This window comes from Equus asinus, chromosome 5, assembly GCF_041296235.1.
Source record: "Equus asinus isolate D_3611 breed Donkey chromosome 5, EquAss-T2T_v2, whole genome shotgun sequence".
Taxonomy (NCBI): Eukaryota; Metazoa; Chordata; class Mammalia; order Perissodactyla; family Equidae; genus Equus; species Equus asinus.
In genome coordinates, this window is record NC_091794.1 from 101,761,041 (window position 1) to 101,784,658 (window position 23,618).

The 23,618-nt window shown below is 59.9% G+C and overlaps 1 protein-coding gene across 10 annotated transcripts; it reads left to right on the forward strand.

Moving 5' to 3' along the window:
• Nucleotides 1–3,081: 3,081 nt before the first annotated feature.
• Nucleotides 3,082–22,843, forward strand: ATP13A2 (ATPase cation transporting 13A2). Of its 10 annotated transcripts, none has more exons than XM_070510937.1 (29): nt 3,082–3,206; nt 10,051–10,145; nt 10,263–10,445; nt 10,764–10,822; nt 10,941–11,055; nt 11,323–11,402; nt 12,643–12,720; nt 12,916–12,985; nt 13,855–13,962; nt 14,052–14,118; nt 14,193–14,324; nt 14,917–15,072; nt 15,587–15,697; nt 15,782–15,828; nt 15,915–16,103; nt 17,299–17,522; nt 17,918–18,080; nt 18,165–18,324; nt 18,432–18,552; nt 18,693–18,817; nt 19,517–19,677; nt 19,802–19,918; nt 20,032–20,111; nt 20,431–20,583; nt 20,672–20,768; nt 21,594–21,817; nt 21,902–22,053; nt 22,163–22,332; nt 22,424–22,843. In XM_070510937.1, the coding sequence occupies exons 1-29, from the start codon at nt 3,176–3,178 to the stop codon at nt 22,553–22,555; spliced, it is 3,600 nt and encodes a 1,199-aa protein (XP_070367038.1). In that variant the 5' UTR covers nt 3,082–3,175; the 3' UTR covers nt 22,556–22,843. The 10 variants fall into 10 exon arrangements, with proteins under 10 accessions (XP_070367038.1, XP_070367036.1, XP_070367041.1 ...); XM_070510935.1 differs by having other exon boundaries at nt 3,083–3,206; nt 13,828–13,962; XM_070510940.1 differs by having other exon boundaries at nt 3,084–3,206; nt 17,299–17,505; nt 17,985–18,080.
• The last annotated feature ends 775 nt before the right edge of the window (nt 22,844–23,618 follow it).

Sequence of the window (23,618 nt, forward strand, 5' to 3'; positions counted from 1 at the left end):
ACCTACGGCTAGAATATGCAACTGTGTACTGGGGCTTTGGGGAGGAAAAAGGGAACTCTTCATCTTGCAAAACTGAAACTCTGTCCCCATTGAACACTAACTTCCCATTCCCCCTCCCTCAATCCCTGGCAACCACAATTCTACTTTCTGTTTCTGTGACACTGATTACTCCACCTCACATAAGTGGAATCATACAGTATTTGTCTTTTTGTGACACATTTCCACTTAGCATAAAGTGCTCAAGGCTCATCCATGTTGTAGCATGTGTCAAAATTCTCTTTTTAAAGACTGAGTAATATTCCATTGTATGCATCTACCACATTTGGCTTATCCATTCACCCATTGATGGACAGTTGGGTTGCTTCCACGTTTTAGCTATCGTGAATAATAGATTTCTATTTTAGAATATAAGGGACTCTGGTGCTAATAAAGATGTGTATGTGTGTGAAATTCGTTTTCTAGCTTAGCTTTTTAATCACTGGTTAAGTGCTCTGCAGGGTAGATGCTCTGTGGCTTACTTCACCATTTCCCCTGCTAATTCACATTCGGATGGACGCGTTTCACTCTTAGGAATATTCCAAGGATGCTTTTTAAGTTGTAGTCGTGAGATTATCCAGAAAACAAAGGCGTCTTACATCTGGAGGCAGGCAGCTAAGGAAAATGTCTGACTCACCGGGAAAGAACCTTAATGAGCCTTTCTGGCTTTAAAAGGGGCGATTCAAAAACACTCATTTCACAACTAGAAGGACCCACAACTAAAATATACAACTATGTACTGGGGGCATTTGGGGAGAAAAAGCAGAAAAAAAAAAAAGAAGGACAACAGTTGGCAACAGTTGTTAGCTCAGGTGCCAATCTTTTTTTTTTTTTGGAAGATTAGCCCTGAGTTAACCTCTGCTGCCAATCCTCCTCTTTTTGCTGAGGAAGACTGACCCTGAGCTAACATCCACGCCCATCTTCCTCTACTTTTTTTTTATATGTGGGACGCCTACCACAGCATGGCTTGCCAAGTGCTGCCATGTCTGCACCCGGGATCCGAACCGGCGAACCCTGGGCCGCTGAAGCGGAATGTGCGCAGTTAACTGCTGCGCCACGGGGCCAACCCCTCAGGTGCCAAACTTTAAAAACAAAAACAAAAGCGTTCATCTCCAGCACAGTGGGAAGTGAGGTGCTGGGGGTGAAGATGAACAAGATTTGTTCCCTGCCACCTAGGAGCAAGGTCACCAAGAAAAAGGGAATAAATATTGAATTATTAGAAATTTAGAGAGCAAGGCATTTGCCCTTAAGTAAGGCAGCTCAGAATTCTTGACCACCTCGGTAAGACCACACAGTACCCAGTCCTCGGGCGTTAAAGCCTGCAATTTGGAAGTGAGAACTGAAAAACCTCAGGCAGATCCCACACCATGTATTTGGAGGGCAGTAAGGCAGAAGCTGCCTTCCCTGCCTGTTCACACCGAACAGATTTCTGCCAGCCCAGCGGAGGGCACGTTCCTTGGATTCATGGGCAATTTGACCTTGCTCCTAATCTCTAGACCTGTAGGCAGAGGTGGGTTTTTCTCATGAGTAGCTCAATGGCTTGTGAAGATGAGTTCTGCCACCCCAGCCACTGATAAGAGGCAGGATGCGCTGGGGAGGGGCCACCACGGATCAGCTTCATCAGACATCAAGTTTGCAACTGCAGGTCACTTACTCCATTTAACTCGAGCTAATTTGGAATATGTTATCAAGTGGTAGTTTAATTTACTGCTTATTTCATCTTTCATTGGATTGCAGGCAAATGTTCTATTACAACAGGCACAAAGATTTTTCTAATAAAACGGCAGATTCGGCCAAAGAAAAGACAGGATTTTGTCCTTTATGCTATTTCTATGCCCTGATGGTGTCCAGACGATGCGCCTTCATTCACAAAAATAATGCTACGGAACGCTCCGAGTTTCTCTAGCACTAAAGCCAGCCATTTCTTCTTACCTTGTCTTTGGACAGGTTGTTGAACCTCTGTGCCTCTGTTTTCCTATCTGTAAAATGGGAATTAACAGCATTCACCTCTTAGAATGGTGGTTGAAGTCTAAATAAGAATAAATATGGAGGCCGGCCCGGTGGCACAGCGGTTAAGTGCGCACATTCCGCTTCAGCGGCCCAGGGTTCGCGAGTTCGGATCCTGGGTGTGGGCATGGCACCACTTGGCAAGCCACGCTGTGGTAGGCATCCCACATATAAAGTAGAGGAAGATGGGCACGATGTTAGCTCAGGGCCAGTCTTCCTCAGCAAAAAGAGGAGGACTGACTGGCAGTAGTTAGCTCAGGGCTAATCTTCCTCAAAAAGAAAAAAAAAAAAAAAGAAGAAGAAATGTGAGTTCACACACACACACACGAAAAGTAAATATATGAGGTGATGGATGAGTTAACTCAATGGCAGGAATCCTTTCACGATGTATAGTATATCAAATTATCACGTCACATACTTTAAATGTCTTACAATTTTATTTGTCAATTATACCTCAATAAAGCTGAAAAATTTTTCTAAATAAATAAAAACGTATATTAATTTTCAATAAATGTGAACATCTAGCCTGCAGTAGGGCATAAATTCAATTTAACTGATTTGTCTCAAATACCTACTCTGTGAAAAGGATGCTGTGTGGACTACAAGGTGATTACTTCCCAGCCCTCTGGACTCGACAATTTGGCATATTTCTGACATGACTGGCCAGAGTTAGAGGCCTCCTGTTCAGAGGATGATCTTTCTGCACAGGGCCAGTCGTGCTCATTTCTCCTCTCTCACATCACGCTGACTGCTCGGTGCAGGGAGGGAGTACCGTGGACTGGCTCCCGCCCCTCACAGTCTCTTCCCGCCCCTCCTCCTCCTTGCCCAGGAAACCAGGAGACAAATTGCTGAAACTTGACTTTATGTGTCTAGCCAGCCATAATCTTGTCATGCGGTTTGTCACTAGATAAGAAAATCCCCTTTTGTTTCAAAAATCTGGGGAAACTAGAGAAATTGAGAAGTGAAGCTGTGCTCTAGAATAAACCAGTCCAAACTAGTGACTTCTCAAGCCTTTTGCCAGGAGTATTATGTCCTTCCCGTGGGCCCCCAAAGGAGCGGCAGCCCCGGAACGGAAGCTCTTCCATCTGTGCTGGCCCACAGGTGACTGCAGCCCAGCCCACAGACCACCCAGATGACCACACTCGACATCCACTTCCCCAAAGGTAACCCCAGGCAGATGGCAGGGCCTCCCACATCCTCTGTGGTTTGGAAGGAAGCTTCCCCTGGCCTCCTGCCCCACCAAGGCGATGGGCCGGGGGGCAGGTGCTCCCTCCCAGATGGCTCAGAGGATGCAGCCTCTTCAATGCCGAGCAGTGTTGCAGTGCCCGACACTCCATAAATTCATACTGGATAAGTGACGATGCCCGGGCCCAGCCCTATCCTCGGCCCTAACATGATCCTTTCCTGGTTTGCCCCGGAGCCTGGGGTCTCTAATTCACCCGCCACCTTTGGAGGTCCGTAGTCCAGAGGCCACCAACCCCAGGGTCAGGGGACACCGTGTCTGTGCCTGTCACTATGGGGCAGTGTGATGATGCTGCATACAAGCATGAGGTCTCCAGTGCCTTCCCAGGGGCCTGCATGCGTCCCAGCTGTGTCTGCAGTCATGCTGTGAGGCTTCTGGGGTCTGGGTTACACCTCTGCTATTTCTCTGGCATTTGGGAGGCCTCCTGTGCATCACCACAGAGACTCCCCGTATCCACACGTATCTCTGTGCGGCTTCTCTGACCATGTGGGTCTCTGGGCAGGTGTGTCTTCCTTCTTGGGCATTTATGGAAAAGTGTCAGGCACTGTCCCAAGTGCTTTACATGCTTTTTCTCATGTGAGCCTCACAACAACTCTATGAAGCTAATGTCATCACTATCCTATAGGTTAGGAAACGAGGCCCAGAGAGGTTAAGTGACTCGTCCGAGGTCACATAGGCTGGAACAGATGGAGGCCAGCTTAAACTAGTATGCATAGTCCTTAACCACTATGGTATGCAGCTGGGGCTGACTCCACGTGTGGAGCGTGTAGTGGGGAGTTGTTATATCTATGTTTCTGAGTGTCGCACCACTGTGTATGTGTGTGTTGTCTCTAAGTGTCACCTCTGTGCGTGACTCTGTGTTGTGACTGTGTCTTAGGACTCTGGCCTCGCTGCAGGTGTATCTACGTGTGTGTCTGTGTCTGTTGTGCCTGTATCTCTAAGTGTCACCTCTCTGTGTGAATCCGTCTGGGGTGCGAGGGGTGCTGTGTACTCGTGTTTGTGTGTCTGAGGGTTACTGTCTTTGAGTGTGTGTCTGTGTGTTCACGTGTCTGAGGGTCATCCTGTCGGATTCCCTGAGCGTCCCCCTTTGTGTCAGCGTGTCTGTCTGGGGACCCTGCGGTCCGTCTCTGAGCGCCCCGGCCCTGCGCGTGCGGAGCGGACGCGGGCCCGGACTACAAGTCCCAGCAGCCTGCGCGGCGCGGCGGGCGGACGTGGGGCCGCAGTGGTCGGGCGGGGCTTGGCGGCGCTCAGAGCCCGACTGCGGCGCCTTCCTCGGCGCGCCAGCTGCCGGGTCCTGCAGGTGCCCCCGGCCTCCCGCCCCGCGTCCCCGCCTCGCGCCCCGCGCCCCGCGTCCCGCGCCCCCGGCCTCCCGCCTCGCGCCCCCGCCGCGGGGCATCGCGACGCCCGGGCCCGGGCCACGGGCCGCAGCGCCGGGGCCGGCGATGAGCGCGAGGAGCCGGCATGAGCGCAGGTGAGTGCGCAGCCCGGGCCGACCGGGAACCAGGTGCGGACCCCGGGCCGCCCGTCGTCGCACCTGCCGTGGGAGCGACGCCCTCACCGCGGGGTCGCGGGCCAGAGGAGTGGCCCCCGGGGGGATCCCCGCCCCTGCCCCCTCCCCCGTCACGAGGAGTCGGCCCCCGGGCCCGTCCCAGAGAGGCCCGGAGCCCGGGGCTGGCGCCGCGCAGAGCCGTCCCCACCCCGCCTTCCTGCAGCCCTGGGAGAGGAACCACCGGCGCTTGTGCAAGAGGGTAATTGGGGGCCCGCGGTGGCGGGGCGCTGGGGAGATGCCCCACTCCCGCTGGACTCCCTTGCGCAGGGACGGATGCCCAGGTCGGGGAAGAGGCTTGGAGGCCACCGCATCCGGGGCCTCTGGGCAGTATTCGTCTTGGCCGAATGAATGAATGCGGTGGGAGAAGCCAGGGCTCCTGAGTCCCTGGGTCAGAGTGTCCTGGGGACAACACGCCACTCCCAATCCCCTGCCTCAGCCCCCCGAGGAAGCCTGTCAGCACCCAGGTCCAAGGACCACACACTCCATGTTGCCCACCCCAGGGTCCCAGGCCCATCCTTCTTAGAGATCTAAATCCTACCCATGCCAGTGGGGCCAATAGACCATGCCTCTCCAGAAGGATCTCATCTCTGTGCAGGTCACTCACACCCCAGGCTTTAGCAAAGGGCCCACCATGGCTTGAGCATCCTCTCTCAGCTGCAGACCCCTCAGTTCAGGTCTCTCCTTCCCCAGCTGCCCCCTCGCTCCCCACCCCCCAAAGTCTGGAATGCACTCAGGGTGAGGGAGGGGAAAGGCTGAGGAAAGATGGCCCCAGACTCTCCAAAGAGCGGGGTGCTGCTGGAAGATTGCCCCTGACCCTGCTAGCCGGGCAGAGGAGAAGAGCCCCTGGCCACAGGGAACCACTGTGAAGGAGGAGGACACACTGCCCTGGGCTGCTGCCCGGCCACCAGCAGGAAACCGGGGCTTCCGCAGGAAACGAGACGTTCTCAGATGGCTTTGACTCCAGCCCCCTGCTCTGCACGGCTGGCAGCATTGCCCCCGGGGCAGGAGTCAGGCTGGGTTCAGGTCTAGTCTCGTAGTCTCGGCCACTGATAGCTGTGTGATTTCGGACACGTTAACCTGTTGGCCCCTCCTTTTTTTTTTTAAAGATTTTATTTTCTTCCTTTTTCTCCCCAAAGCCCCCCAGTACATACTTGTATATTCATCATTGTGGGTCCTTCTAGTTGTGGCATGTGGGATGCTGCCTCAGCATGGTTTGATGAGCAGTGCCATGTCCCTGCCCAGGATTCGAACCAACGAAACCCTGGGCCGCCTGCAGCGGAGCGCGTGAACGTAACCACTCGGCCACGGGGCCAGCCCCTGCGCCTCCTTTTAAATGGGGATCCTAGTTCATACTTATCATGGGGTGGCCATGAAGATGAACCAAGAGGAATGTGTTCCTTCAGACCCACTCATGTCCAGCTTCTCCCTTTCAAGCTGTATGAAGTGTCCTGGGTGGGGCACTTCAGAGCTTTGTTCCTCAGTTTCCCTGACTGTAGAATGGGGATAATAGTAGTCACTCCCTCAGAGGGTTGTGCGTGAAGAGCAGTCGCTTCCATTCAGAAGAGGAGTACACTCATCGTGGAAGTATTCTCATGCCACACGGCCCGCGTGTGCCTGCGCTGGGCTGGCCTGAGCGGTGGTACCCAGAGAGATGAGACACTGCCTGGCCTTCCTGTGCCGTCCCTGAGAAGGCCGAGATGTGCAGAGAGCGAAACCAGCAGATCGCAGCGTTTTGACAGGTGTCCTGCAGGAGGGGCCCTGGGCTTGATCCTGCCAGGAGACTAGACTTTTCCGCAGCTGCGACTTCCTCCTCCTGCTCCTCTCCCTTCTTTCTTCCCAAGGTTGATGTGTGAAATGACAGGTGTGTGAGAGGCACAAGGAAGAACCTCCCAGAGGGAACAGTGTGAGATCCTGGGGGAAGCGAGAAAGCGAGGGTGGCACAAGGTGCTCTGGCAGGGCCCTTCAAGAAGAGGCTCGCTCCTCTGCACCTGCCAGCTGACTAACCCAGAGGCAGGCGATAGACACTGAGACTCCTAGCACCGTGGCTTCCAGGCCCTGTTATGTCCGCGAGATGTGCGGGCGTTCATTCATTCCATAAGTGGTTCCTGAGCTGCAGCCACGTGCCATGAACCGTGAGCAGGATGGGCGATGCCTCATGCGGGCCCGATGTCATGATGGGTATCACTGGATATGGGTGAGGTGGCAGAGAGGACTTTGGAGCAAGACAGGCCCCCTCTAGCTTCGAGACAAGTTGGTGGGCAGACTGCCGCTCCGAGGCTGTTTTCTCATTTGTGAAGTAGAGAAGTTGCAAGATTGTCGCAGGGTGAAATCAGATCAGCACCAGCAAAAGTGAGCCACTTGGGGGTCTCAGGGCTGCCCGGCACGCTGCAGGCGTCTTTGCATCCCCGGCCGAGCTGTTGGCCTGAGGGTCTAAGGTACGGGGAGAAGCCCTTGAGGGCACACGGGACAGTGACACAGCTGTGGGTTTTCAGACTGGGTGATGGGAAAAGAGAAGGGAGCCTGAGGAATGGCTCAGAGCAGAGCCATACCTCCTTGGCTGGGGAGCCAGGCCCTACCCACGCTTCAGACACTTCAAACACCCCATGTGCCAGCTGCTTCAGTGTTATGATCCTAAGATGGACATGGAAGCCCAGAGAGGCCAAGGCACTCGGCTTATAAAACCCGGCGTGGTTGTAAGAGAGCCGGGAGCACAATTACTGATGGAGACGACAATGACGATGGTGGTGGTGGTGTGGCCATGGTTAGAGCGTGGACCCTGGAGCCAGACTGCCTGGGTCCACATCCCACCGCTTGCTGGCTCTGTGGCCTTTGGGCAACTGCCTTCACTTCTCTGGGCCTCAGTTTCCTAATCTGTAAAATAGAGATAAAAGTACCTGCTTCATAGGGTTGTTGTGAGGAGGCAGTGCCTTGGTGGATGTAAAGCCTTTGAAGGGTGCCTGGCCTCTGTCTGCCCTATAAAATGCCCTATAAACTTCCGCCTCCGAGACGTCCCGAGAACAGCCGCATGGCAGGAGAAACTAGCCGCCCTGGACCCTGTCTCCCGGCGGGCAAGGGCCTCTGGCAAAAAAGACAGGTGGGACTCCAGTAGCAACTGGGGCTGCAGCCTTTTCAAGAGGGACGAGCAAGGGCTATGGCTTGTAGGTGGCCGAGGACCTGCGAAGTCATGAGTGCCTGCTCCTCTGCCCCCCAGGCCAGGAGCCAGAGGAGTTCCCCGGGGCTGCCCCAGAGAGCTGGGGTCTCCTGAGCCCCAGGGAAGAAGGCCTCCCAGCCTCCTGCCCCTCCGGCTGTGAGCCGGTCCCCAATGGTTGGGGGCTCTTCCTGGAGCTCGTGCCTCTTCTGTTTTCTGAGTCAGCCGAGTGGCGAGTGGCTGGTGGTGTGGCCGGAGGGATTGGCTGTGGGTGGGGCTCAGTCACCCGGCTGAGGAGGCCTCTGGAGGTGCAGGGCAAGTGCCCTGTTCTCTGCAAGGGCCCACAAGAGCCCCCGAAGCACAGGATCTGGCCTCCGACGTCCTGGCTCCCCATTTCCTGGGGCATCTTTGCGCCTCTCATCCTCAGTTCCCTCCTGAGAGTGCTCTCCTCGTGTTGCTAGAAGGTTAAGTGAGCTGATTCGGGGAGAGGCTTCCAGTGACTCTCGTCACTGGGAAGTGCTTAATGGATGCTGGCTGCTCTTATTGTGGTCATTACCATAGTGATTATTATCCCCATCGTCATGAGAGGAGATGGAGGCGCTGGTATAGGAGAGGACAGACTCTGCCTGGTCTGATGGGGACACATGGCTGTCTTCAAGGTGTTCCCAGGTGGTGTAGCAGAGGGATTAAAATCCACCCTGGAGTCAGCCTGCCTGGGCCTGCATCCTGGCATTGCCATGTACTTGCTGTGTGATCTTGGGCAAGTTACTTAACCTCTCTGAGCTTCATTTGCTCCTATAAAAAGGGGATAATGATTGTGCTTACGTGGCAGAGTTATTGTGTTGGCCATGTAAAAAGGGCCAGGAGCAGAGCCCACACATAGTGAGCCCTTGGGAAGCGTTGACTATTATGGTTGCTCTTGGGCTCGGGAAGCTCTAGAAGCCCAAGTGTTTGGGGACAGAGCAGCCAAGGGGCTGGGGATGTTGTGACAGTGGCCGCTGCCTGGGACACCCTGGGCTTTTTGGGTGGAAGCTTTTAGGTCAGACCTCTGCCGGGCTCTGGGGCTCTGCTCAGGGAAGGGGGGCGGGCCCAGAACGTCAGCAGCCCGCCCCACACCTGCCCGGCTGTCCCGTCCCCTTAATCACATTTTCCAGAGGCTCTTGTGAAGCATGCAGATGCCCAGCCGCCATTGCTCCGGCAGGTCTGGGGAAGGGCCGCATCTTCATGTCTGACAGATGCTCCAAGAAGCCCAGGACCACAGTTAGAGGAAGCCCAACAGAGGCTGTGCAGGGCGGGAGCAGGGAGCCCCAACCCTCCAGGGCCCCAGCACGCCTCTGCCTGCCTGCCCCGCTGGGCCACGGCCCTCTAGTGGGGGAGGCAAGAGAATAAAGAACTGCTACAGTGGGGCTGCCCGGAGCTATTCCCTGAGCCTCAGTTTACCTATCTGTAAAATGGGGGTGATAGCAGGCCCTTCCTCACAGAGGGTTAAATAAGGAAGCCTGTGAACTGTTCAGCCAGGCCCAGACAGGAGCCACCTCGCTCTTCAGGCCTGGGGGTGTGCTCGGCTCACCCCTCCTCTCCGGCCCACTCTCAGTGGCTGGGTCCCCCCCATTTCACCTTTGGAGGGGGGCTGCCCCTTTGCTGGCTGCCCTCAGGACGGGCCCAACCTCTCTGAGTCCAGACTCAGCTTCTCAGCATCTCCTCGCTGCCAGGCCTGTGCTGGGCAGGGGCATTGAACGAGGAGGAGCAGCCGGGACCCCTGCCCTCAGGTGGGGCCCGGATGGAGATGTGGGACACAGGAATCCACTGGCTGGATGTGTGGGTGTTCTAGAAGCTTCGGGTGCTCACCGGGCTGTCCCCCAATTCTGGGCCCAGACCCAGCCAGAAATGGCCAGATACACAAGGAAACAAGACCCTGAGTGAGAGGCGACGGGACCACCAGGTCACAGAGCCGGGAGGACTCGCGTTACCGGGTTTATCAGACCAGCTTGTGAATGGCGATGCTTGTTACACTCAAAGAAAGGGGAGGAGGAGCCCCGCGAATGGCCTTTCTCCCCTTGTCTGCAGACAGCAGCCCTCTCGTGGGCAACACGCCGGCCGGCTATGGGACCCTGACGATAGAGACGTCTGTCGATCCCCTCAGCTCCTCAGTTTCATCCGTGGTGCGTGGCAGGGAGGGGCGGGGACACTCCAGGTGGGACTGGTACCCGGCCGCCCCGCCCTCGGTCCCTCCTCCCTCCCTGCCCCTCGCCCACCTGGCCCCTTGCCTGCGTCCGCAGAGGCTCAGCGGCTACTGTGGCAGTCCGTGGAGGGTCATCGGCTATCACGCCGTGGTCTGGATGATGGCAGGGATCCCTTTGCTGCTGTTCCGCTGGAAGCCCGTGTGGGGGGTGCGGCTGCGGCTCCAGCCATGCAACCTGGCCCGCGCAGAAACACTCGTCATCGAAATAAGAGACAAAGAGGTGAGGGCCGGGCCCAACCGGGGCAGCCTGGAGCCGGACAGGGGTATAGTGGGCCAGGGTTCGGGGTGGAGGACGCCTGGGTGCTCAGCCTGGCCTGGCCGCTGACCTTCTGTGGAACCTTACGCGGGTCGTTCTCCTCTCTGGACCTCAGCTTTCCCATCTGAGCAGTGGGCCAAAGGGGCAGGCGAGGTGCTTCCTGAGGGCAGTCACTTGTTTCCTGGATCCCTGCTTCCTCCAGCAGGGGCTACCTGGCTGTGGGGAGGGGCCGGGGAGGGGCAGGGTCTCTTCCAGGACTGAGTCCACACCTCTGTCTTCCAGGATAGTTCTTGGCAGCTCTACACTGTCCAGGTGCAGACGGAGGCCATCAGTGAAGACAGGTGAGGCAGCCCCATCGTCCCTTCCCAGAAGCCCCTGCTCCCCCGGACCCCCTCCCACGAAGGCTCTGATACTGGGGCAGCTCCCAGAGCTCCACAGTAACCCCCACGCCCTCCCCAGCCTGGAGCTGCCCCCCCAGGCCCAGGCAGAGGACAGCCGGAGCCAGGCGGCCGTGGGGGCAGTACCAGAGGGCGCATGGAAGGACACCGCCCAGCTCCACAGGAACGAAGAGGCGGTGAGTGGACGGCTGGGTTCTGGACAGGTCCTTGCCCCTCTCTGGGCCTCAGTTTCACACTCTGTACCACGAGGGGGTGGACCCCATATGCTCCAGGCACATTTGGTTCTCTTGTCCCCACCGTCCTGGGTGCTGGGTGACCTTTACACTTCCCAGCCTCTCCCACCTCCATCCCTGGGCCCCGGGCCTGGCCCTGCCTGCCCCACCCTCCCCTGCCATCCCTGCACCTGCCGGGCCGCCTCCAGCCCAGCCTCTCCTCTCCCCCAGCAGCGGATGCTGCGTTACTACCTGTTTCAGGGCCGCCGCTACGTCTGGATCGAGACCCAGCAGGCCTTCTGCCAAGTCAGGTAGGGGTCCGGGCCGGCGCCGTCACCCCGCCTCCCGCTGTCACCCCGCCTCCCGCCGGTGCTGGGGCGGGCGGAAGGGGTGGCCCCACCGGGCTCCCCTCTCAGCTCTGTGCCTCAGCCCCCTGTGCCTGTGGGCAAGCCACTGAGCCTCTCCGGGCCGCGGGGTCTCTGTAAATAGGAAGGGAATCCCTGCCTCCCCGGCTTATTTTGAGGGTGAAGTGTCCAAGCTTCGTGTCAGGCTCAGCACAGCTCTGGCCGAGTGGTAACGCCGCTGTGAATCAGACCATAGGCTCTGGCCTCGGACCATCTTTTTGGGGTCCTCTCCCTGCCCTGCCACCTGCTAAGCGTTTCATAAATATGAGCTCATGACACGTTTTAGTTTGAGCCCCAAGAAGCAGACCCCAAGACAAGGATTCAAGGGGAGATGGTGTGGAAGGTGGTCCCAGGAAACACTGGGGAAGTGAGGCAGGGAGAGGAAGGCAGCCAGTGGGGGTGTCAGGGCACCTGGCGCTCAGCCCCCTTGGGGATCTCCCTGAGCAATTGTAGAGCCCGCACCTTGGGGCGCCCTCACCAGGGAGTGCGGAGGCCAGGGCACCTGTCCATACCTGCCTACCACTGTTGGTTGCGGGCTGCTCCCGGGGACTCGAGCTTCCGCGCTGCCGGCCTTCCTGGCTCTTGGGCAGAGCGCGCTCACCCAGCCAGGAGAAGCCCCCTGCTAGAGCCAGGTGTTGGCCGTAAGCTGTGGCATCGTGCACAGGTGAGTGCCAAGGGGCCGTGGGGGTGGCACCAGCAGCCTCGGCTGCGTAAGAAGGGCAAAAAGTCGCTGACTTGTTTGTGGCTTAGTGGGTGCTGGGCACCGCCGTGCACTTTATGGGCCTGTCTCCTTCCATCCACTGAGTCCTGCAAGGCAGGGGCTGTCCCCACCCCGATTCTGCAGATGAGGAAACGGGCACAGACAGGTTAGGTGACTTCCCTGAGGCATCACCATTGTAAACAGCACTCGGCGTCACTAGATAATAGCTGCTGTTGTCACTGTGAATATTATCATCACTCATTGTTCTCCTTCCTCCGTAAAATAACTGGTTTGGAGCCCAGTCAGAGGAACAAAAGGAGAAAGTTAAGCCCAGAGTCAGTGAGGGTCCTGCTTTCTCCCGGGAGCTCAGTAGCGGAAGTGGCCCAGAAGGGGTGAGGGAACCAGAGCTCAGGCCTCGTCACCCACATGCGGCCCCGCCCTCCCCAGCCTGCTGGACCACGGCCGCACCTGTGATGACATCCACCACTCCCGCTCCGGCCTCGGCCCCCATGACCAAACCGTGAGGTGGGTGCCGCCCTGGACCGAGATGTCCTGGGAGCTGGGGACCCCCATCTTGCCCCTCCAGGAGTGGCCTTCTTCCAGTCACCTGCCTTCTCTGGGCCTCAGTTTCCCCAGCTGTAAAATGGGGAGCTCTGTCACCCCTGAGAGTCCAGCTGTCACAACCCCCTCCCCCTGATGGCTCTGTCACTCCTCTTACAGGAAGACCATCTACGGCCCCAACGTGATCAGCGTACCAGTCAAGTCCTATCCGCAGCTGCTGGTGGATGAGGTAGGGCTGTCCCTGGGCCTCACCCCAGCTCTGGCCTGGGTGGGCTGTGTGACCTTGGCCAGGGGCTTGCCTTTTCTGGGCCACTCTACAGTGGCAGACTGGACCAGCTGTCCTGTTCTCCGTAGTGGAGCGTCATCTCAGACCCAGCCCAGTCATCTGAGGGGGTGGAGTTGAAGGTTCTGGTCCAGGCTGGGCTGAGGATTGAAGGCCAAGTGGCACACCCACGTGGCCTGGGCTCCCACTGCGGGCCCGGAGCCAAGCTCCAGAGGCCGGGTCCTTTCTGTGCATTACATACTTTCATTCTGCAGATAGCCCCGTGAGTAGGGATACTGTTCACGCACGAGGAACCCGAGCTTCAGAGGGGGGACGTGGCACGCCCAAGGTCACACAGGGACGAGGTGAAGCCAGTGACCGGGGCAGTGACATCTAGAGCACATGGCCAACACCCCAGGCCTCTGAGCCGGGGCAGACGCCCATGAAGGGAGAGGTCTTGGAGGCCAGTCAGCCTCTTGGGAGCTGTGTGGTTTTAGGCAAGTGACTTAACGCTTCTGTGCCTCAGTTTCCTCGCCTGTAAAATGGAGCTGATGGTAGCATCCACCTTGTGGATCGTCATCATCATTGTCTGACACTCAGGTGAAGAGCCCTGACGTGCCCCTGTCTCTTCAGAGCCAAGAGGCTGGCGGCTCAAGGGACGTCTGGATGGGATGACCAGGAGAAAGGCCTGGCTTTAGTCCTTTGGCGGCTGCCGGGCCCTCTGCTCCTGTGGGCACCGGAGGCCTGGCCTGTGGCTGGGCTGCCCTGGGCACACGGCCCTGATGCTGCCTCCCGCCCCTCCCCCGCAGGCACTGACCCCCTACTATGGCTTCCAGGCCTTCAGCATCGGGCTGTGGCTGGCCGACCACTACTACTGGTACGCCCTGTGCATCCTCCTCATCTCCACCGTCTCCATCTGCCTGTCGCTGTACAAGACCAGAAAGGTAGGTGGTGGGAAGTGGACGGGGCAGGGCAGGGAAGTTCCCGAGGGGGCCTCCGTCCACCCACTGCCCGCTTGTCCCCCTGCCCACAGCAAAGCCAGACCCTGAGGGACATGGTCAAGCTGTCCGTGCGGGTGTGCGTGTGCCGGCCTGGGGGAGGTGAGAGCCGCGAAGGGAGGGAGGCGGGGGGCGGTGGCCAGGCCGGGCCATGCTGAGGCTCCCCTTGCCCGCAGAGGAGGAGTGGGTCGACTCCAGCGAGCTGGTGCCTGGAGACTGCCTGGTGCTGCCCCGGGAAGGCGGGCTGGTGCCCTGCGATGCCGCCCTGGTGGCTGGCGAGTGCATGGTCAACGAGAGCTCCCTGACAGGTCAGCCCCGCCCGCGGCCCCCTGCGCTTGCCTCCCTGCCGCCCACCCGCTCTGCCTGGCTTGCACCAGCACTTTGAGTTGGAGTTTTCTTTTCCTTTCTCTCAGGTAACACTCCTGGCTTCAGCGCTTGCTAATCGTCCGCCCCTCAGACTCAGTAGGAGATGCTCCTCTGCCAGGCGGCCTGCTCAGGGCTGCGCGGAGGTTAAGCCCCCTGGTGTCAGTACCTTCATTGCTTTGAATTGTAAAAGTAACACAGCTTGTTAGAAGATAATTCCGAAGGAGGAGGTCTTCCCCAGTGCCCCCTACTGTGCGCATGCGTGCACACACACGCTCTGTCTGGCTCCCCTGAGAGACGGTTCCTGGTAGCTGGCTGGCACACGTCCCTCCAGGATTGTCTCACTGTGTCTTTGTGTCTTCTGCTCCCTCTGAGCCTCGGTGTCCCTCTCTGTCAAACGCGGGCACTGAGCTCTCACATATGGTTACAAGAATTAAATGAGACCTTATGAAACAAGTCTGTGCAGAACGCTTGGTTTTGTTGGTGGGAGGGAGTGGCACGGAGGCCCCTGTGGGCCTCACACCGCGTCCCTCCCAGGGGAGAGCGTTCCAGTGCTGAAGACGGCCCTGCCGGAGGGGCCGGGGCCCTACTGCCCAGAGACCCACCGGCGGCACACACTCTTCTGCGGGACCCTCATCTTGCAGGCCCGCGCCTTTGTAGGACCCCAAGTCCTGGCGGTGGTGACCCGGACAGGTGGGAGTCGGGGAAGCGGGGAGGGGTGCTGTGCCCAGCACCTAGAGGAGAGGGGACGCGGGGTGGGGCCGGGCGGGGCCATCTCTGCCTTGCCCCGCTGTGAGACTTTGGGCGAGTCCCACCCCAGACCGGGGTAGGCTGGAGGGGGCAGGGATGGGGCGAGCAGGAAGGAGCCCACCCCTTGGGAGGGAGCAGCACTGCACAACTCCAGCAGGTTCTTGCCACATGGGAATGGGACCCAGGGTCACCAGATCTGACTTTTTCAGCAAAAGCCACATATCTGGATTTTAAGTGAAAGCACCCAATTTGCAGATGCTATCCACTAATTCAGTTTTTACCAAACCCAATGAGGGCTGGGCAAGGCCTAGAGGCCATCTTGCATGACCCCAAACTGGCGATTGCTAACCCCGGGAGCATGATGTCTTACAACTCCAGAGGTGCAGGTGGGGTAGGGCTTGGGGAGACCATCCTGACCCTTGGCTTCCCCTGCCTCAGTTTCCCCATCTCCTCCCAGGGTTCTGCACGGCTAAGGGGGGCCTGGTGAGCTCCATCTTGCATCCCCGGCCCATCAACTTCAAGTTCTACAAACACAGCATGAAGTTTCTGGCTGCCCTCTCTGTCCTGGGTGAGTGTCGCCCTGCACTCCACTCTGCCAGTGGCTCCTGGGGCCCCATGCCAAATCCCGCTGAGTCCCTTGCTGTCCCCTCAGCTTTCTTCGGCACCATCTACAGCATCTTCATCCTACACCGCAACCAGGTAAGCCTTGGGGGCCGGGTGGAGGCCGCCAGGGAGGTCCAGGGCCCACCCAGCCTGGCCTTGGCATTCATGGGGCCTCCTGCCAGGTGCCTCTGCATGAGATTGTGATCCGGGCTCTGGACCTGGTGACAGTGGTGGTGCCGCCCGCCCTGCCGGCCGCCATGACTGTGTGCACGCTGTACGCCCAGAGCCGGCTACGGAGCCAGGGCATCTTCTGCATCCACCCGCTGCGCATCAACCTGGGTGGCAAGCTCCGGCTGGTGTGTTTCGACAAGGTGGGGACCACAGGGTGTGGCTGGCTCAGGGCTGGGGGGCAGGGGCACCATGGCCAGGCCTCCACACCTGCATTTTTGATTCAGCAGTGTTGATCGAGGGCCTGCTGGGTGCCAGGTCCCGTCCTGGAGTGGAAAGAGTCAGAGGAACCCCCCACCAGCTCCCGTCCGTGTCAAGTTCATGGTCTGGGAGATGAGATGTCTTAAATCATTTATTCATTTGTTTGAGAACCACTGAGGGCCTACTGTGTGCCCAGTGCTGCTCTTAACACAGTAGTGCCCCACACAGAGATGTCCCCTGACCAGAATGTAAGACCTGGGGAGCACAGAGAGCCACAGGTGGCGATGGGTTTTAGGAAGGAAGCTAGTGGGATACATGACAGATGGTTCGTGGGGGTCCCCTCTTAGAGGGAGGGCAGTCCTGGAAGGCCCCTCTGAGCCGGTCCCTGGGTGACCTCAGGGAGCGGTGGGCCACACTGAGACATGGGGAGGGCCAGCGGGGTGGAGGGGAACAAGCAGCGTGGCTTGTGGCTCCTTGGAGGAGCAGACTGTGTGCCTGGGGCCTGGGGAGCAGTGGGGAGGAGGGGCAGGACGAACCGCACAGGGCCCTGATCGGGCAGAGGCTGGCGGGCTCTGGTGAGGAGTGTGGACATTACTCTGAGGGCACTGGGGGCCACGGAGAGTTTTTTAACTGAAAGGGTGGGGCGTGATCAGATTCAGAGAGCTCCCAGGCCAGCAAAGGAGCCGGGTGTGTAACTGGGCGGTTGGGATACAGTGTGGGAAATGCAGGCGTTCGTTCACTCCTGCATTCATTCACTCAGTCATTCAGTAAGTACACTGAGCACTGTGCGTGGCCAGGCCGTCTTCCTGGTGCCACAGTGAACAAATGGAGGGGAAGCAAAGAGGCCGAGGGTGGGAGCCCAAAGCCAGGACCACCTGGCCCAGCTGTAGGGTTAAAGGAGAGCACTTCCTGGCGAAAGTGATGCCAGCCAAAGGAAGAGTGGGGGTTGGGGAGGGCAACCCTGGCAGGGGGACCCACATGTGCGAGGGTCTGGAGGCAAGAGAGGGCCTCTTCTGACTCCAGCTCTGGCTCCTGGGGTTCCCAGGGGACCCGCCTGGCCTGACGTGTGTGCACCCAACTCAGCAGGGCGCGGCTCACCCCGGACTCATCCCTGGCCCGCCCCCTTGTCCCCTGCAGACAGGCACCCTCACTGAGGACAGCTTGGATGTGATGGGGGTGGTGCCCCTGAAGGGGCAGGCGTTCCTGCCCCTGGTCCCAGAGCCCCACCGCCTGCCCACGGGCCCCCTGCTCCGAGCACTGGCCACCTGCCATGCCCTCAGCCGGCTCCAGGACACCCCAGTGGGCGACCCCATGGACCTCAAGATGGTGGAATCTACTGGCTGGGTGAGGAGGCCGAGCAGGTCAGCCGCCTGCCTCTGGGCAGCAGGGCCCTGACTTCATCCTAGGATGTCCAGGGTGGTTTCTGTCATGCCCACCGTCAGCAATAACGTTGGCCAGGGCCACGTGCTGAGCACCTACTGTGTGCCAGCACTCGGCTGCACATCCCTGGCCTCACGTTCTCCTCCCCATAGCCCAGGAAGGAAGCTTAAAACCTGCTTCACAGGGAGGAAACAGGCTGCGGGAGGTGGACTAACTTGCCCACGCAGCTTGTAAGTGGCAAAGCCAGAGTTTGATCTTGGGTCCACCCGACTCCAAAGCCCGTGTTCTGGCCTTTTGTTCGATCTGGTCTCCCAGGAACGAAGTCTTCCATGAGTCTCACTTGAGTCTCTCCTGCTGCCTCTCTCCATGGGCCAAGGATTGGCTGCCCCAGGCCCAGCCGGCACCAGCCCCTCGGAGGCCAACCTTCTTTGCCTGCCTCCCAGGTCCTGGAGGAGGGGCCAGCTGCACACTCGGTGTTTGGGAGCCAGGTCTTGGCGGTAATGAGACCCCCGCTTCGGGAGCCCCAGCTGCAGGGCACGGTGAGCTTAAGGTGTGCCTGGGGGTGTGGGGTGGGAGGAGTGGGCTTCACAGGCCAGCCCCTCAGCTGCCCCTCTAACCTGCAGGAGGAGCCCCCAGTGCCGCTCAGCATCCTCGGCCGCTTTCCCTTCTCGTCAGCCCTGCAGCGCATGAACGTGGTAGTGGCCTGGCCGGGGGCCGCTCAGCCCGAGGCCTACGTCAAAGGCTCCCCGGAGCTGGTGGCGGGCCTCTGCAACCCCGCCACAGGTGAAGGGGGGGCCCCATAGTCTGCTGGTCAGCACTGGCACAGAATGGGGTGGGAACCCAGCCCCTGCCCCCACCTCATCCCACTGACACCTGCCTCTCCCTGGCAGTGCCCACCGACTTCGCCCAGATGCTGCAGAGCTACACAGCTGCCGGCTACCGCGTGGTGGCCCTCGCTAGCAAGCCACTGCCCATCGCACCCAGCCTGGAAGCAGCTCAGCAACTGACGAGGTGGGCCCGTCCACTGTCCCCACCCAGAGGCTGAGCCGCAGGCCCAGGCATGGGCAGACGGAGGCCCTCATGCAGGCAGAGCCCGGGGAAGATGCCCTGGCCACTGCCTGACCTCTGACCTCGTTCTGCCCACCCGCCAGGGATACCGTGGAGCAGGATCTGAGCCTTCTGGGGCTGCTGGTCATGAGGAACCTGCTCAAGCCACAGACGACACCCGTTATCCAGGCTCTGCGGAGGACCCGCATCCGCACCGTCATGGTGACAGGTGCCAGCAGGGCCTGGGTTGGGAGGGCAGAATCTGGGCAAACCGTCCAGGGCAGAGAGAAGGATACCCAGCAGCCCTTCCTGGGGCCTCTCCTTGGGCCCCTGCTTCAGGCCAGGTCCTCTTCAGACATTCACGGATCTCCACACCATGCCTCCCAAGTGGTACTGGTCGCCTCGTTTGACAGATGAGGAAGGCGAGACTCGGAGGCGTACAGTCACTTCCAAAGAGCCCTCAGTGGCATCGGACAGCCTGGGTGCCAGCTCAGCGACTCACCTGCTGGGTGACCTCCCTAAGTTCCAGTTTCCACCTTTGAGGAATAGGGGCAATTATGTCAGCCTCAAAAGTTGTGACAATTTCATGGAGCAAGAAAAGAAAGATTCTAGCCAGGGTGACATGGAGGAGGTCAGGAGGTGTCCTTGTCCTCCCGGCCCTCCCCCCCACATGCTTTGCATTGACGTCTCACAGCACTGAGCAGCACGTGTGGAACTCAAACCCAGGCCCGTTTCTCCTAAGACCTTCAATGCCTAATTTTGTGAACAGGAAAGCCGAGGTTCAGAGATGTTGATAACCTGCCTGAGCTCACTTAGCCAGTCATGGCGGGTGGATTCTGTCCAGCCTCAGTTTCCCGTCTATAAGTGTCAGGGGAGGATGGCCCCCTTGGATAGCAGCTGGACCCTGACCTTGCCCCAACCTCCCCAGGGGACAACCTGCAGACAGCGGTCACTGTGGCCCGGGGCTGTGGCATGGTGGGCCCCCAGGAGCGTCTGGTCATTGTCCACGCCAACCCCCCTGAGCGAGGCCAGCCCGCCTCCCTCGAGCTCCTACCAGTGGAACCCTCCACAGCCGAGAACGGGGCTAAGGTGAGGCTGACCCAGAGTTCCAGCCACACACCCCACTGGTGACCCCACCCCCATGTCCCCTGACCCAGGCCCCAGCTTTCCGGGGTGGGCAGGGGGAGCTGAGCCGAGCTTCCCGGGCCCCCAGGATCCTGACCAGGCCGCAAGCTACATCGTGGAGCCAGACCCCCGATCCAGCCACCTGGCCCTCAGCGGGTCCACCTTTGGTGTCCTTATGAAGCACTTCCCCAGGCTGCTGCCCAAGGTAGGGCTGTCCCCAAGCCTCCCTGGTCAGCCCCTGCCTCCGCCTGCTCTGCTCCCTCTTGGCTCTCCCAGCCCCACCCTGTGGCCGCCTCAGCTCCTCCCCTGTGCTCCCAGGTCCTGGTCCAGGGCACTGTCTTTGCCCGAATGGCCCCTGAGCAGAAGACAGAGCTGGTGTGCGAGCTGCAGAAGCTTCAGTAAGTGCATGTGGGTGAGCGGCCTGTGGGGGACAAGCTGGTCCCTAAGGCCCTGCCTCCCACCTCAGGTATTAGAGAGCTGTCAGCCTCACAGGGAACCCCAGCAGCCTCTCTAGATCTGTCAGGCTCAAAGTAGTCATTGCACCCACTCAGCCACCATGTGTACCAGGCACCCTGTGGGCAGTGGGGATCTGGCCATCCCTGGTTCTGCCAGCAGGCCCGTGAGGCAGGCGGGGTCATTTCACAGATGGGGAGGTGCCTCGCAGGCTCAGCGCCAGCGTGTGAGCACGGGCCACGCCCGCCCATCCCTCTCTGTCAGGTACTGCGTGGGCATGTGTGGGGATGGTGCCAACGACTGTGGGGCCCTGAAGGCGGCTGACGTGGGCATCTCACTCTCCCAGGCCGAGGCCTCCGTGGTCTCGTCCTTCACCTCCAGTGTGGCCAGCATCGAGTGTGTGCCCATGGTCATCAGGTGAGATGGGCAGCGGGCTGGCGGGCAGGGATTCAGCAGGGCCCGTCAGCCAGTCTGGGCCCCCTGACACCCCAAGCCTGCTCTCCAGGGAGGGCCGCTGTTCGCTCGACACGTCCTTCAGCGTCTTCAAGTACATGGCGCTGTACAGCCTGACCCAGTTCATCTCCGTCCTGCTTCTCTACACGGTGAGTGTCTGCAGGGGCGGAGAGCAGGCCCCGTGCCCGGCCAGGGCAAGGGCATCCAGCAGTGTGGCTAGGGACCCGGCAGGTTCAGGAATAGCTGGTGCAGCCTCAAAGCCTGCTCTGCCACGTCCTGAGCACAGAGCCTGGTGCACAGTAGGTCCTCAGAAACGGGAGCAGCTGTCCTTCGGGAGCTCCCTGTCTGCAGGGGAGACTGAGGCAGAGCCTGGGTGGGGGTGAAGGAGGTGGTGGCATGAGTGGGATAGAGCCCAGGCCTGTGCCCCGCTCCCACGGGTCCACCCACTTCCCCACTTGCCTTCACGGGCCTTGGCTGGCCTCCCACATCCTACTCAGAGGGCGTCTCCCCTGCCTGCTCTGAGCATGTGCTTCTCGCCCCCGCTGAACGCAGACAACGCTGTGGGGCAGTGCAGATCTTGTCCCTGTGAATCCAGGTGTTTCCTGAGGGCAGGAGCTGTGTGTCCCCTGTAACTGAGGGCTCCACACGGCAGAACCTATGCCTCCCCTTCAGGCTGGGGGTGCCCTGCGGGTACAGGGAAGCTGCCCCAGCAGATTTTGGGCTCCCAGGGTCAGCTCAGAGTGGGAGAGGGGCTCACTGAAGGCAGTGCAGTGTCTCTTCCCTCAGACTGGGGCTTCCCCAGGGGCAGGAGGCTGCTGCCCCCACCATCAGCTTGGAGGGCAAGGATACCTTCCCCATCGGACCCTAACAGGCAGGACTGGTACCTCCCCTGTCAGACGAGGGGCTGCCCTGGGGCTGGGGCTGGGCTAAGCCACATCTCAGGTTCCCCTCTGCCCTCCGCCCCCTGCCTGCAGATCAACACCAACCTGGGCGACCTGCAGTTCCTGACCATCGACCTGGTCATCACCACCACGGTGGCGGTGCTCATGAGCCGTACGGGGCCAGCGCTGGAGCTGGGGCGGGCGCGGCCGCCGGGGGCACTTCTCAGCGTGCCCGTTCTGGGCAGCCTGCTGCTGCAGGTGGCCCTGGTGGCCAGTGTGCAGCTGGGGGGCTACTTCCTGACCGTAGCCCAGCCCTGGTGAGGAGGAAGCACACCCCCAAATCCCAGCCCGCCCCGTCTTCTCCACGCTCGTTCCCTGACCCCCGATCCCCGTGCCCCCAGGTTCGTGCCACTGAACAGGACAGTGCCCGCGCCGGACAACCTGCCCAACTATGAGAACACAGTGGTCTTCTCTCTGTCCAGCTTCCAGTACCTCATCCTGGCCGCGGCCGTGTCCAAGGGGGCGCCCTTCCGCCGGCCGATCTACACCAACGGTGCTGCCGCGTGGTGGGGCTGGTGCGGGTGGAGGGAGGCTGGGGGCTGGTGCGGCACGTGTGTGTGTGTTCAGGGGCTCCCTGGCCTGACGGAGTCCTCCGCCCCCAGTGCCCTTCCTGGTGGCCCTGGCGCTCTTGAGCTCCATCCTGGTGGGCCTCCTCCTGGTCCCCGGCCTCCTGCAGGGGCCGCTGGCACTGAGGGACATTGCCGACACCTGCTTCAAGCTGCTGCTGCTGGCCCTGGTCGCCTTCAACTTCGTGGGGGCCTTCATGCTGGAGGTGGGGCTCGCCCCAGGTCGGGACTGGAGGGGGGCTCTGGGGGTGGGCCTCGGCCACAGCTGTCCCTTCGCACCCTCCCTGTCCTCTGCAGAGCGTGCTGGACCAGTGCCTCCCGGGCTGCCTGCTGCGGCTCCGGCCCAAACGGGCCTCCAAGAAGCGCTTCAAGCAGCTGGAGCGGGAGCTGGCTGAGCAGCCGTGGCCGCCGCCCGGGCCCGGGAGGTAATGCAGGCCCCATCCGGCACGCTGGATGCTGGATCTCCCTGCCTCTGAGCCACCGACTGGGACCCGTCTCCAGAGACACCACCGCCGTCACTCCTGCAGCCCCGAGGTTGGCGGTTGTCACACTCCTGTCCCACGTCTGCCCAGCCCAGCCTTCCCTGCCCCCACCTGGGGAAATGCTAACTAGTGTGGTCCCCCACCTCGGACCATCCCACGCAGCGACGGCAGCCACCAACCCCCTCAGCGCTGCTGTCAGTGTAGCTAATAAAGTCATGATATTTTCCTGGCTCCAACGCGCCTGTCTCCTACCTGGCACCACGGACCCGGGTGCCTGGCTGGCAGCCCCTGGCATGTGTCTGCTCCCGGCACCCCCTGACTTCTCAGATCACGCTGCACAACTCCCCCCGGCCTCCGTTTCCTCATCCGACGGTAAGGATGTTTCCGGGTGAGATGTGCCTGGCGCTCTGTGAAGCATTTTATGTGCATCGTCAAGTCATGCCCACACCAGCAGAGAACTCTCCCCAGTTTACACATAAGGAAACCAAGGCTTAGACGCTACTGCACACGTAGTCAGAGGCGGGCCCGGATCACTTTGACTTTAGTGGCCACACCCTCAACCTTCTGCCCTCCTGCAGGGGCAGGAAGAGAATGCACTTGGCTCCACAAGTGGCCCTGAGTGCCATTGCCCGGGAGCCCCTTAACCGGGGCGCTTCCCTTCCCTCCTCCCCCCGACTCCCCACATCCTGGGACATGTCTGTGGTCCAGTTCCTCCCTCAGATGATAATCCAGGCCCTGAGCCCACATCTCCCAGACAGGACCACGTGCACTGTCTCCCGGGGAAGGGTGGGTGCTTCTGACCTCACCCGGCCACTGGGACACTGGCCTGGGTCCACTGAAGACAACTCGGCCATCTGGCCCATCTGTGCTGGGCAGAGGAGGCCGGAAAGAAAAGCTGTTTCCTGCCCTCCAAGAACCCCCACCAAGCTCATTACTGGAAACCCTGGTGCCATCCCCAGGCCTGCCCTAGAAGGAGCCCCCTAAATGTTGAATCAACAGGCGAAGGGATG